The 14,721-nt window shown below is 34.9% G+C and overlaps 1 protein-coding gene across 12 annotated transcripts in view; it reads left to right on the forward strand.

Annotated features, from left to right (window-relative positions):
- The window catches only part of ELF2 (E74 like ETS transcription factor 2), a 102,736-nt gene that overhangs the window by 26,446 nt on the left and 61,569 nt on the right, over positions 1–14,721 (forward strand). For 7 of the 12 annotated variants that reach the window (XM_081303008.1, XM_081302997.1, XM_081303011.1 and 4 more), the window contains exons 2-3: positions 2,909–2,995; positions 4,432–4,670. The exons of 3 other annotated variants lie outside the window; for them this stretch is intronic. In XM_081303008.1, coding sequence (XP_081159134.1) covers positions 4,599–4,670 — 72 coding nt within the window. In that variant the 5' untranslated portion in view covers positions 2,909–2,995; positions 4,432–4,598. Of the gene's footprint in view, positions 1–2,238; positions 2,444–2,908; positions 2,996–4,431; positions 4,671–14,721 lie in introns of those variants that run through there. 2 more of the 12 variants (XM_081303009.1, XM_081303007.1) reach the window with 2 other exon arrangements.

The raw sequence follows: 14,721 nt of genomic DNA on the forward strand, positions 1-14,721 counted from the left end.
GTATTGAATTCATGGATCACTTTGTGTAATATTGATATCTTAACAATATTTTCTTTTAGTCCATAAAAGACTAAATTTTATGGATTGTATTTCTATTTATTTATGTCTTTAATTTCTTTCAGCAATGTTTACTGTTTGCATTGCATAAATCTTTCACTTCTTTACCTCATAGTATATTCTTTTTTGTTGGTCTTATAAATAGATGTTTCTTGTAATTTTCTTTCAGATTCTTTGTTGTTATTATATAGAAATACAATTGATACTTTTTAAAAAAAAATTCTGCTTGTTTTATTTTAATTTTTTTTTTTTTTTTAAAGAGAGAGTGAGAGAGGAGAGAGAGTGAGTGAGAGAGAGAGAGAGAGAGAGAGAGAGAGAGAGAATCTTCAACATTCACTTGTTTTTAGTTCTCGGCGGACACAACATCTTTGCTGGTATGTGGTGCTGAGGATCGAACCCGGGCCGCACGCATGCCAGACAAGCCACTACCGCTTGTAGCCACATCCCCAGCCCCCTGTCAAATTCATTTCTAATTTCATCCTGTTGTTATCAGAGAAACTTCATAAGGTACCTGTTCTTTTAAAAGTATGTTGAGGGCTGGGGATGTGGCTCAAGCGGTAGCGCGCTCGCCTGGCATGCGTGCGGCCCGGGTTCGATCCTCAGCACCACATACCAACAAAGATGTTGTGTCCACCGAAAACTAAAAAATAAATATTAAAAAAAAATTCTCTCTCTCTCCTCTCTCCTCCCTCTCTCTCTCTCTCTCTCTCTCTCTCTCTCTCTCTCTCTCTCTCTCCCCTCTCTCACTCTCTCTTTAAAATAAAAAAATAAAAAAAAAAAAAGAAGAGTTACTTTAGTTCCAGAAAGAGGGAGCTGTGGTACAAAATGACAAATGGGTTCCTCAAGGTCACTTAAAAAAAAATAAATAAAAGTATGTTGAGACTTAATATGTGGTCCAATATGTGGCCTGTACTTAAGAATTTCCCACGTGCACTTGAGAACAATGTGTATTCTGTTATTGGAAGGAGTGTTTTATATGTGATTTTCAAGTCTTGTTGTTTTAATGTATTATTTAGGTCATTTCTTATTTTGTCTTATTGTTTTATCCATTTGAGAGGGGGCTATTTGAAGTTTCCAACTATTATTGTAGAATTCTCTGTATCTCCCTTCAGTTCTGTGTTTTGTTTTGTTTTGTACTAGGAATTTAATCCAGGGGTACTTCACCACTGAGCCACTTCCCAGACCTTTTTAATATTTTGAGACAGGATCTTACTAAATTGCTTAGGGCCTTGGTAGGTTGCTGAGGCTATTCTCAAACTTTCTGTCCTCCCATTTAGCCTCTTGCTGAGATTATAGGCATGTGACACCTCACCTGGCCAATTCTATTTTTGTTTCATATATTTTTGGTGGTCTGTCATCCTGTCTAAATATTTATAATTGTTACGTTTTCTTGTAATATAGAACCTTTAATTAATGCTTAATGTCCTTTTCTTCTTTTCTTGGGGGGAGGGGATGACCAGGAATTCGGGCACTTCCCTAGAGACAGGGTCTCACTGAGTTGCTTAAGGCCTCACCCTTTCTGAAGCTAGCTTTGAACTTGCTATCCTCCTGTCTCAGCCTCCTGAGCCGCTGGGATTACAAGTGTGCACCACTGCTCGGCTCTTGTTACATGTATTCTATAATGATTTTTTTTGAAGTTGCTATGGGAATTACATTGAGCACTAAATGCACTTGATTTGAATTTGTACACATTAAGTTCAATAACATAAAAATGATATACAGTTCTCGCCTCAGTTGTTAGTGTCACATGATTTCATCTTTATACATTGTGTGTCCAACATAAGCTAATAATTTATGTAGAAAATAGCCAGGTGTGTTGTGTATGCCTGTAATCCCAGCAACTTGGGAGGCTGAGGCAGGAGGATTACAAGTTCAAAGTTAGCCTCAGCAATTTAACCAGGATGTAATTTAACAAGACCCTGTCTCAAAATAAAAAGGGCTGGGGATGTGGATCAGTCATAAAGCACCCCTGGGTTTAATCCCTAGTACATTAAAAAAAGTTCAAGATAAAAGTTTTAAGGAGGGAAAGATAAACAGTGTCAAATGCTTCATAGGCATCAAGTCTTATGAAAAAATGTTTCCATTGGACTAGAAAAGCAGAATTGAGTAAAAAGTTCAGTTGACTGGGGTTAGAATGCAAAAAAAACTGATTACTTTCTAGGACTTTCTCTGAGGATGGAAGAAACTAGAGCAGTAGTTGGAGGGGTAGGCAGGATATTCAAAGAGGACTTTTCTATTTTAAAAATGAGGGGGTCTTTTAAATGTTTATATGTTGAACAAAAGGAGGCAGTGTTAAGTTAGAGGCTAAGGGAAAAGGGAATAATTGATGGGGCAAGGCTCAAGATTCACTGCATAGATTAACGGAAAGGAGCGGGTGTTTGAGGAGGTGGGTATTTAGACGGTTATTGTTGCTAAGTCTGGGGAGTTAGGTTGCAGGAAGATGACTTAAGTGATGGTCGTATATCATTCATATTGGGTTTAGGAGCTTGTTTTCTTCATTTAAAGTTGGATTTCATGTTCCTAAGCAGCAGGAGTTATGCTTACAGCCATTATTGAAATCCTGCTGTTGATTGAAATGTAGCTCATAATATGGGGTGTGGACTACATGTATGTTGGGTGTGTCCTTAATCACTTGCTGTTTAGTGGTTACTTAAAATTTTAAGTTTGATAAAAAATTTTGATTCTACTCAACCTAGAAATAATTTTTTTTATCATGTTCAAATAAATGTCTGTCACCAAACTTTGGATATGATTTGTTTTAATAAATTTTTACTATCTAAATCATACTTATTTGGGCAAAATATTTTTTGGTAGAATTATATTAATACTCTCTTTTTTCCCCTCCCACTAGTAGTTCAAAGAACTGCTGGTTCAGGTTTTAGCTCTTGCCAAGTTGTGAAAATAGTGAAGGATGCTTAGACTACTTAATATTCGAATTGTAAGTAATTTTATTTTTACTATTACTATGTGTATATTTAAGAAAACAGATTTTGAAATAGTCATTACCTTATATTAACAACAACAAATGTCAGTATGATGGGACTGGAATTTATTTAGATTTTCTTAAGATATAAGAAAACTTCCTGTTTCATTTTGTTTGTGAGATTAAAAAAGAAGTCTGATGGTATTGAATCATTCTGAGGTAGTGAGATGAAATTTCTTTTTTTTCCAGATATTTAATTTTATTGTAAAAGTTTATGGAAATTCTTTATCAGTTTATTTACATATATATGATGCAGTAGTCAAGTTTCATGTAAAGGCATAATATTTATTAGGAATATATATTCTTTTCCATCTTAATATGCTTGTTTTTTTCTACATTCTTTAATTTTGACATATTCTGTTTGGACTGTTTTTTCTGTATGAAAAGCTTAATATATACAAACTATTAGGAATAGTTTGTTGAATAATTGCAGATGATACACACGATCATTTATTTCTGCAAGAGGAAAAAAAGCTTAAGAGGTTTGATAAAAGATTGCTTGAAACAATTTGTTACGTTTTACTTTTAACTGTTAGCAAAACATTACCCCCCCCAACAAATAATAAAATAATAACAAAGGCATTCCAAATGTATTCCCTTTTGGGGGGGGGTACCAGAGATTGAACCCGGAGGACTTGACCACTGAGCCATATACCCAGCCCTATTTTTTATTTTATTTAAAGACAGGATCTCACTGAGTTGCTTAGTGCCTCGCTTTTGGTGAGGCTGGCTTTGAATTCTTGATCCTCCTGCCTCAGCCTCCCAAGCCTCTGTGATTACAGGCGTGTGCCACCATGGCCAGCTTGGTTTCACTATTTTATTTTTAAACTACTTTATTTGAAAGTATAAGAAACTCAAATTACTCTTAGAATTCTGTAGTGTATGCAGTGTGAATACTAAATGAGAGTGCTGCTATAAGCAAAAAACAGTTCTAATTATGTTATTCAAACAAACAAACCAAGTGAGCCAAAGGATAGAATGCATATTTTAAAACTAACATTTTAATTTGTTAAATAGGTAAAAAGTTTTAGAAATAGTCTCAGTCCAGCACATTTTATATATTCAATGCATAAAGTATTTTTAAAAATTTAAGATGTAATAAAATTACATCTTGTAAAGGGAGAAAGATGTAACATTTTATCTCCTGAAGTGTATAACCATATCATCTGTATACAATAGCTTCATAAAAATTTATTCAGCGAGTTCATGAACTTGAATTTAAACTCTTAAGATGTAGAATGCTCATTAGTGCCCTCTATTGACATAGAGATGTAGAAACCTGTCCTCTTTTTCTTAGTTAAACCAGTGTTAGAAATTGAATTGCAAACTAAGTTATATTTTATATCTTTCCTGTGTGTTTTTTATAACTTTCAAATTCTTCCTTTTTTTAGGCTCTATGGTTAATCATCTTTAGAAGACTGGATTTCTGGATAACTACTCTACTCCATCTCTATTGACTTTTAAAATATGATAATGCAAACTTATAACATTGGCAATCATCTGTGAACCTATAATTGCATTGATTCATAGAAGTTGAAGCTTCCTCAGGGAGTAAACAATGACATCAGCAGTGGTTGACAATGGAGGTTCTGTTTTGGAGCTTTCCAGCAATGGAGTAGAAAATCAAGAGGTTAGGCATCGATGTTTTACATTTCTATTTTGTTCATAGAAATCAATGTATGAACTAATTTTGAAATTAATTGAAAACAGTATTTGAGGGTAGTAATATACAGTGCATGAAATTGTATATGTACATGTCATGTATCCTCATATAATTTAAGTAATAGAAGTTGAAGAAGGTGCTGCAAGGCTGACTTGAATTTTTGGAACATGCATATGTTAAAATGAGCTTGGAGGAAGAAAAAAATAGAACATTGTAGTATTCATTGAGATAAATTTAAATTCTAAATAAAATTGATTATTTTGGATTATAGAGCATATAGAAATATACTGTACCTAAATACCTAAATTAGATTCATCTTTTTTTAAAATATTATTTTTAGTTGTTGATAGACCTTTTTTATTATTTATTTATATGTGGTGCTGAGAATCGAACCCAGTGCCTTATACATACCAGGCAAGCACTCTACCACTGAGCCACAGCCCCAATTAGATTCTTCTTAAGTTAGAATTTTATACCTGTTTTAAAAATTTACCATCTTTGTTTCTTGATTATTCTAAGTCAATGTGGCGATCAATCATATTTTAATCTAATATATGCATTTATGAATTTAGATAATTAAATCAAAAAAAATCAGGTGGGGCTGGGGATGTGGCTCAAGCGGTAGCTCGCTCGCCTGGCATGCGGGCAGCCCGGGTTCGATCCTCAGCACCACATACAAACAAAGATGTTGTGTCCGCCGAGAACTAAAGAGAAAATAAACATTTAAAAAATTAAAAAAAAAAAAAAAAGAAAAGAAATTCAGGTTTTGAATCATTAGCATATTTGGTCATTTTCTTGTCATTGAGAATATTGAAGAATAAAAAGATGTAAGTTATGGGCTGGGCATATGTAGCTCAGTTGATAGAGTGCTTCCCTAGCATGCATGAGGCCTTGGGTTCAATCCCCAGCACCACCAAAAAAAAAAAAAAAAAAAAAAAAAAAAAGATGTGAGTTAAAAATATAGACTTTTAGGTCTTAGCTTATGTTCTCACTGTTCAGTGAAAACTGACTATTGGAAGGGCACTAAGTCATAATAAAATAGCACTGTCATAATAATGGCTATTTGGTTAGAGAGGAGGTAAGAAAATGAATAGTTTTCCTAAAAGTTTTTTTTCTCTATTTTTTGTGAAAGATGCTATTGTTAGTGTTTGGTACCAACTTAATGGTATAATGGCATGCTTGAGAAACAAGTTAGGATATTGGAGGTGTATATTTTGGACTCTGGATTCTTTTAGTTACTTGCTTTGTGTTTGTTGGGTCTTCCAAGTTCCAGATCTGTGATGGACACATTCAGTGGGAAGGGGATAAAATGTTAGTGGACTTGCTGACTCCTAAATGTTCCCTTTGTTGTATTTGAATCTAAAACTGGTTCAAAGCCTATTAAGAGAAGCCACAGCTGTAGAACATACTTTATTCCCACAATCAATTTGTTTTTTCCTATCTATGTGCATATGTACATAGATAGTATGTACACATAGACTATCTATGTGCATGCTTAATTCATTCGTTCTTTGACAAGTATTAATTGATAATTTACTGTACATCAGAGAAACAAATTAGGAGTTTTTACACTTTGGATTATGATGGAATAACGGAGACCAACATAAACAACTAGCAGAATAGTTGAAGCATATGAAACCATAGTTTGGAAACAGCTGACAGTATTGAACTGTGCTTCCTGAGAGAAGAGAAGGGCGTCTCTGTGATTAAACTGGCTTACTGCCACTTTCCGGGCTACAGTGTCGGGAAAAGGGACCAAAGCAGATTGTAACTGTCTCACTCAAATAAGGAAACAAAAATGAAAATTTGGAGAGGCTAAAGTGACTCATTAGAGGAGTAACGTATCCAAAAGGAAAAAAGTCCACCCAGAGAAGCAACAGAACACTGCCCTGGGCTCCACTCATCCTTTGGCTTATTGCTCATTTGTTGAGATATAGGAAACACCATGAGGCCAGGTAAAGAATGACCAAAAAGGCATAATTCCAGTAATTTACTAAAAAATTTGAAATTCCTCAGGCCTGGGAGTCCTTGTTGAATGCCCCAGGGCATTTGTTAGAGATTCCAGAAGGGCTTTGTCGGACTAACCTAGCTCTAGAATTAAGGATAGTCCAAACTTGCCTTAAAGGTTTAAAAATAGGCCTCAAAAGTTGATGTAGGGGTTGGGGATGTAAATCAGTGGTAGAGCACTTGTCTAGTATACACGAGGCCTTGGATTTGATGCCCAGCTCCTCCTTCCCCTCAAAAAGTTGATCCATAAATATTTGTCATGACACTTAGCAGACACCAAAATGCATCACTTAACAATGTAAAGTTTTTGTGAAAGAACCAAATAAAACTTCTAGAGATGAAATACATACTGTCTGAAAAGAAAAATTTATTAGATAGGATTAAAAATAGCTTAGGTACCATAAAAGAAAGAAGAGATCAGTAAATTTGAAGATAGCCATGGAAACTACATTAACAAACCAAAGAGAAAAGAAGAGGACAATATCAAACAGAGGAACAGTAGCTAGCAGTGGTGTTGCACGACTGTAAGCCCAGCAGCTCAGGAGGCTGAGGCAGGAGGACCGAAAATTCAAAGCCAACCTAAGCAATTTAGCAAGACCCTGTCTCTAAATAAAATATTTAAAAAGGCTAGAGGTGTGACTCAGTGGTTAAGTAACCCTAGGTTCAATCCCCAGTAGCCCCCTGAAAGAAGGAATAGAGACTCTATGTTATCGGGGACATCAGGCTGTCTTAAGATGCATGTAATTTGAATCCCAAAGTGAGAGAAGTGGGGAACCGAAGAAAATACATGAAGAAATAATGATCATACATTTCCCCAACTTGATTAAAATAGACCTATTGGACTGGGGTTGTGGCTCAGTGGCAGAGCGCTTGCGTAGCATGTGTAAGGCACTGGGTTTGATTCTCAGCTCTGCATAAAAAAACCAAATAAAATAAACTTATAGGAAAAAGAAGAAGAACTAAGATAATCACTACAGATATCTTTGCTGAAACTATGCAAGTCAGAGGATAATGATATCTTTAAAATGCTGTAGAAATAAAACTGTCAACCTACTCTTTTCAAGGATTTTTTTCCCCAAACAAAATCTGAGAGAATTTATTGCCAACATATTTATCCTACAAGAAATGTTTAAAATAAGTTCTTTAGGCAGAAGGTAAATGATACCATCTGGAAACTTGGATCTACACAAAGGAATGAAAAGCACTGGAGAAATGTTTTATGTGTGGGCAAATTTAAAATTCTTTGGAAAATCAATTAGAAATGTTTATTGTAGGGGCTGGGGTTGTGGCTCAGCAGTATAGCACTTGCCTAGGACGTGTGAGGTGCTGGGTTCAATCCTTAGCACAACATAAAACAAATACATAAAACAAATACATAAAACCAGAACTTTAATAAATAAATAAATAATAAAAATATTTAAAAAAAATGTTTATTCAAGGAGAGAAATGAATTACAGTAGATGGGGTAGAGAGAGAAAATGGGAGGGGAGGGGAGGGGGGATAGTAGGGGATAGGAAAGGTAGCAGAATACAACAATTACTAATAGGGCATTATGTAAAATTGTGGATGTGTAACCGACGTGATTCTGCAATCTGCATTTGGGGTAAAATTGGGGGTTCATAACCCACTTCAATCTAATGTATGAAATATGATATGTCAAGAGCTTTGTAATGTTGTGAACAACCAATAAAAAAAAATGTTTATTGTAGTAAAAACACTCAATATGGTATTGACCCTAACATTTTTTTTTTTTTTAAAGAGAGAGTGAGAGAGGAGAGAGAGAGAGAGAGAATTTTTAATATTTATTTTTTAGTTCTCGGCGGACACAACATCTTTGTTGGTATGTGGTGCTGAGGATTGAACCCGGGCCGCACGCATGCCAGGCGAGCGCGCTACCACTTGAGCCACATCCCCAGCCCTGACCCTAACATTTTTAAGTGTATAAAATTATTTTACTTTTTTGAAAAAGTTAATTATTCAAGGCAAAAATAAAAACAATGGAGTTTATAATGTGAAGAAGTAAATATATTACAGTAGACTGAAAGATTGAGAGGAGAGAATTGGATACTATTATAACTTTTATTAAACATAAAGTAGCATGTTATTTGTAGGTCAACTGATAAGTTAGGAAGCATAATGTAAAATCTAAAGCAACCACTAAGAAATAAAGCAAAGAAACAAGGTTTGAAATGAAATTGGTACCAAAAAACACTCAGTTCAGTGAACAAAGAACAAGGTGGTAGATTTAAACCCAGTTTTATTGATATTAAATGTAAATATTCTAAATATTCCAATCAAAAGGTAAATCTCAGATTGGGTTTTATAAAAAAGCCACATCTATTTATGATTCATATAAGAAATTCATTTTAAGAATAACAACTGTTTAAAAGTAAAAGAATAAAGCAGTATGAAGTGGCACACGCCTGTAATCCCAGCAACTCAGGAGGCTGAGGCAAGGAGAATTGTAAGTTCTAAGCCACCCTCAGCAACTTAGCCAGACTCTGTCTCCAAAGTAAAATTTCAAAAGGGGCTGGAGATGCAGCTCAGTGATAGAACACCCTTGAGTTCAACCCTCAGTACCACCAAAAATGTAAAAGTATAGAAATAGATATATATTATATAAATATTAATCATTAAAAAAGATGGATTTCACTACCAGGGATAATGAATTTATCATAAATAATAAAAGAATCTTTAAGCATGAACTGACCAAACTGAAATAAAAAATAGATAAATCCACATATTAGTTGATTATATTGCAGCATACCTTTCTCTGTAATTGATAGAATAAATATACACAAAGTCAATAAGGCTTTAGAAGATTTGAATGACATTATCATCTTACTTCATCTATGGATATTTATGGACTCTGCCCAACTGTAGCAGGAATACACATTTATTTCAAGCTTACATGGTCAATTAACCAATATATGTTGGCTATAAAACAAATCTCAGTGACTGAAATGATATGGAGAAAATTATCTGACCAAAAGGGAATTTAAGTAGAAATTAGCAACAGAAAAATACTTGCAAAAATCTTTGACTATTTGGATATTAAGTAGTTTACTTTTTTTTTTCTTTTTTTTTTATTTTATTGTTGGTTGTTCAAAACATTACATAGTTCTTAATATACCATATTTCACAGATTGATTCAAGTGGGTTATGAACTCCCATTTTTACCCTTAAGTAGTTTACTTTATGTATCTCATGAGTTAAAGTATAAATCATGGGCCAGGCGTGGTAGTGCATGCCTGTAATTCTAGCGACTTGGAGGCTGAGGCAGAAGGATCATGAATTCAAAGCCATTTCAGCAATTTAGTAAGGCCCTAAGCAACTTGGCAAGACCTTGTCTCAAAATGAAACAAAAAGGGCTGGGGATGTGGATCAGTGGTTAAGTGCCCCTGGGTTCAATCCCTAGTACCCCCCCCCAAAAAAAGAATAAACCACAAGAAAGAAGATTAGAAAATGCGAACTATCCAAATTTGAGGGATGAATTAAAAAATTTGAGGGATTTAACTAAAGCAGTACTTAGCTACTGTGCTTAAGGACAAAGTTGAAAGGCTTATATATCTGACTTGAAGACTTACTAAAAGCACCACTGATTGAGATAGTATGGTACAGGGGAACCAAAAGATGTGGATCAGTGGAGTATAATATAGGCCCACACATACAGGCTGCTTGATATTCAGTAATGGAACTAAGTGGAATAATACAATTAAATGGAGAAAAGATAGGCTTTTTAACAAACGATGGTACAACAATTAATTATCCATATGCAAATAAATCACAATCCTTTCTCAACATTGTACATGACGAATAACTCAAAATTGATTATGGACTTTATAAAAGCTGAACTATAAAAACTTCTGGAAGAAAATACAGGAGAAAATTTTTTCAGTCTTGAAATAGGCAATAATTTCTTAAACACAAAAACATGAAAGGGAATGATAAATTGAACTTTATTAAAATAAAAAATTTCTGCTCTTTAAAAAATTTCTGTTGTGGGCTGGGGATGTATCTCTCTTGGGTAGAGTGCTTGCCTTGCATGCACAAGGCCCTGGGTTCAATACCCAACACCACCAAAAAAAAATTTATATTGTGAAAATGAAAAGGAAAACCAATAATTGGAAGAAAATATTGAATACATATACTGAAAACAGACTTTGTATGAGTTCATTTTATGTTACTATAATAAATTTCTAGTCTAAGTACTTCATAAAGAAAGGAGGTTTATTTAGCTCACAGTTCTGAAGGTTGCCAATTTCTGTTCAACTTTGGTGGAGGTCTTATAGTAGATGGCGTCATACTGATGGGCGTACATGCAGGAGAGACACATCACCTAGTGAGACAGGAACCCATTGTGGCCAAGAAGGGCAAGGCTCAATTTTATAACTCCCTCGGGGTTCCATAACAACTACCTTAAGTCCTGACAAGAATAATAACTACAGGGCCTAAAAAACATCCCAGTATGCCCTACCTTTTAAGACCCTGCTTAACACTGCCACCCTGATAACCAAGCATCTATCTATTACATCTTTGAGGGATAAACTTAAAATGTAACTAAACAATATATTCAGAAAATAAAAAATAATAAGACAACCCATTAAAGTAGACCAAAGAGTTGAATAGATAATTAAACAAATGACCAGTAAGCACTTATTAAAATGCCCGGTATTATTAGCCGTCAAAAAAAGGCAAATTAGGGGCTGGGGATGTGGCTCAAGTGGTAGTGCGCTCGCCTGGCATGCGTGCGGCCCGGGTTCGATCCTCAGCACCACATACAAACAAAGATGTTGTGTCCACCGATAACCAAAAAAATAAATATAAAAAAAAATTCTCTCTCAAAAAAAAAAGGCAAATTAAAATTACAAAGAGATCCTACTACAAACTTACACAAAATTAAGATAATTACAGAGTAAAACCATATGTTGGGAAGGATATAGAGCTGCTAGAACTCTCATACATTGTTAATGGGATTGTACAATGTAACCACTTGGAAAATAATTTCAGAGTCCTTTTAAAATTAACTGTACAAGTCGGGCATGGAGGCACATGCTTATAATCCTGTGACTTGGGAGGCTAAGGCTAGAGCATCACAACTTCAAGACTAGCCTCAGCAACTTAGTGAGGCGCTTAGCAACTCAGTGAGACCCTGTTTCAAATAAAAAAAATGAAAAGGGGCTGGGGATGTGGCTCAGTGGATAAGCACTCCTGGGTTCAATCCCTGTACCAAAATAAGTAGATAAATAAAATTAACTGTATAATTAACATGATTTCATAATTAGACACCTAGGTAAATATCAAATGGGAGGGAAGGGAAGAGCAAGAAAGTTTATAGCCATTGTAACCATAGGAAGATAGGTAAATGGATAAAAAATTGGTTTAGCTACAGTGGAATTTTCAGAAATAAAAAGAAATCATCTATGGACACAGACAAAAACACATAAATATAATTTTTTGAGGAAATGGACCAAGCTGCTTGGGAGGCCAAGGCAGGAGTATTGCAAATTTGAAGCCAGCCTGAGCAACTTAGACTCTGTCTAAAAATGTAAAAAGGGCTGGGGATAGGGCTCAGTGGTAGAGTGGCCATAGGTTCAGTCACTAGTACTAGGAAAAAAAAAATCAGACATAAAAGAGGACAAATTGTTGATTCCAATATGAAATTTTAGAGAAAGCAGAACTGTAAGGATAGAAATCTACAGATATAGACTAGACTGATGGTTGCCTAACCTGTGTGTTTGGGGGTGCTGCCTGATTTAGGGGTACAAAGGAACTTTCTGGCATGCTGTATTTCTTAATTGTAACAGTAGTTACAAGGATATCTGCATTTGTGAAAATTCATAGGACTGTACACTTAAGATGGGTGCATTTTATTTACATAAATATGGCTGGATAAAGTTGATTAAAAATAAGAATCTTTTTTGAAATTTAAATCTTACCTGTTGAGTGAATTCAGTTTTGTGTTATACAGATGGCATTTCTTAGAATTTTCAAGTTATTTCTTATTGGTTTAAAATTTTTATTACTGTTCTAATTGTTACTTTTAAATGAAAAAGTATAAGTATTTTGATTTTTCTTCTTAGTTTCTCATTGAAAAAAATAGTAAACTCCTGGGGCTGGGGTTGTGGCTCAGAGGAAGAGCGTTCACCTAACGTTCATGAGGCACTGGGTTCGATCCTCAGTACCACGTAAAACTAAAATAAAGATATCGTGTTCACCTATAACTAAAAATAAATATAAAAAAAATAGTAGGGCTGTGGTTATGGCTTAGCGGTAGAGCGCTTGCCTGGCATACCTGAGGCACTGGGTTCGAGTCTCAGCACCACATATAAATAAATAAATAAAGGTCAATCAACAAATATTAAAAAAAAATAGTAAACACAGATATACTAAGAAAATGAAATACCATCTTTTGTCTGCTTACCTCTTTCCCACAAGATTTCTAATAGCTTGAGGTATATTATTCTAAACTTTGTAATGTATATATAAACCACTTCTATAGAAGTGCAATTATACAGTAATACTGTCCAGCAGCCCATCCCCCTCCCTGAGTTCTTTACATCATGCATAGTTTTCCATATCCATATATATATGCCTTAACTTATTTCCTACGTATCTGTCATTGTATAGATATGTCTATTTATTCAGTCTCTCTCTCTCTCTTTTTTTTTTTTTTGTGGTGCTTGGGATTGAACCCAGGGTCTTGTGCATGTGAGGCAAGCACACTACCAACTGAGCTATATCCCCAGCCCTATTCAGTCTCTTTCTGATGAATTTTTTTTTTGTCATTGTTTATTGTTTAGATTCTTTTTTAGCATTGTGAATACCTAGGGTGAGGGGTCTTAAAACTGGGTTTGCATAGCAAGTTAGTGATGTATTTATTTGAAATGACTTCTGGGGGTCAACAGTGGGAGGTAGGGGGATTAGTTTCCCTCACATCTGCCACGCTTTGTGTTTTAATTTTGATAAGGCTTTTGAAGGTGGCTTTCCTTTACCACAAAAGAAAAAATGTGAAACAAATTTATGTATTCTTTACATACTCTGTAATTTCATATCTGCTTATTAACAATGATGAAAAGATTATTTGCAATTACCACTGTTTTCAGCCATTTTATTATATTTGTTTTTTTAATACCTAGGAACAATGACTAAGTGCATATAAAAGCACTTTTTAGGTAAATATGTCAGTTTGGTGCTTATCTTGCCCTTTTATGAGTGTGTATGTGTGTGTGTGTGTGAGAGAGAGACCAATGATTGAACCCAGGGGTACTCTACCGCTGAGCCTCATGCCTAGCCTTCTTTTTATTTTTGTATTTTGGGATAGGATTTTGCTATGTTGCCAAGGGTGGCCTCCAGGCTGGCTTTGAATGGGTGATCCTCCTGTCTCAACTTTCCTAAATGCTGGGGTTTCAGGCATGTGCCAGTACACATACACCTTTATCCTTCCTCTTTAAACTAAGAATCTCCTTGAATGGAAGTTTTCAAGTTGCTGTTAGAACTTATCATAAGGTTGCCAGACAAAATGCGGGACATCCAGTTAAATTTGAATTTCAGATAAATAACAGGTAACATTTTACTTTACTTGCCCAAAGTATTACATGGTGCATTGTTCATCTGAAATTTAGACTAATTGGGTAGCCTGTATTTTCTTTGCTGAGTTTGTAAATCATAGCTTCTAGAGAATTAGTTTGTGTCAAGACCAACCGAATCTGGATTTCATGCATTTCAATTATTTCATATTTTGATGACTTAAGCAAAGTAATCCCGGGTAGAATAGCCAACTGGATGTGTTACTTTTTATTGTTTTATTTTAAAGCAAGAATTCTTGATTCCTTCCTCTTCTTCCCACATTTTCCAATAAAAATAGCTCCTCTATACAATATAAGGCATTGATTATCTGCAAATCTGCATGTAGTGGGCCTCTCTTATCATTTGGTGGAGAAAAAGCTCATGAAGTTAGTTCTTGTTGTTAAATAGCAAATGTTGACTTTGTGAATACCTGTTAAGGTTA

This window comes from Spermophilus citellus (genome assembly GCF_964194105.1).
Source record: "Spermophilus citellus genome assembly, chromosome: 8".
Classification (NCBI taxonomy): domain Eukaryota; kingdom Metazoa; phylum Chordata; class Mammalia; order Rodentia; family Sciuridae; genus Spermophilus; species Spermophilus citellus.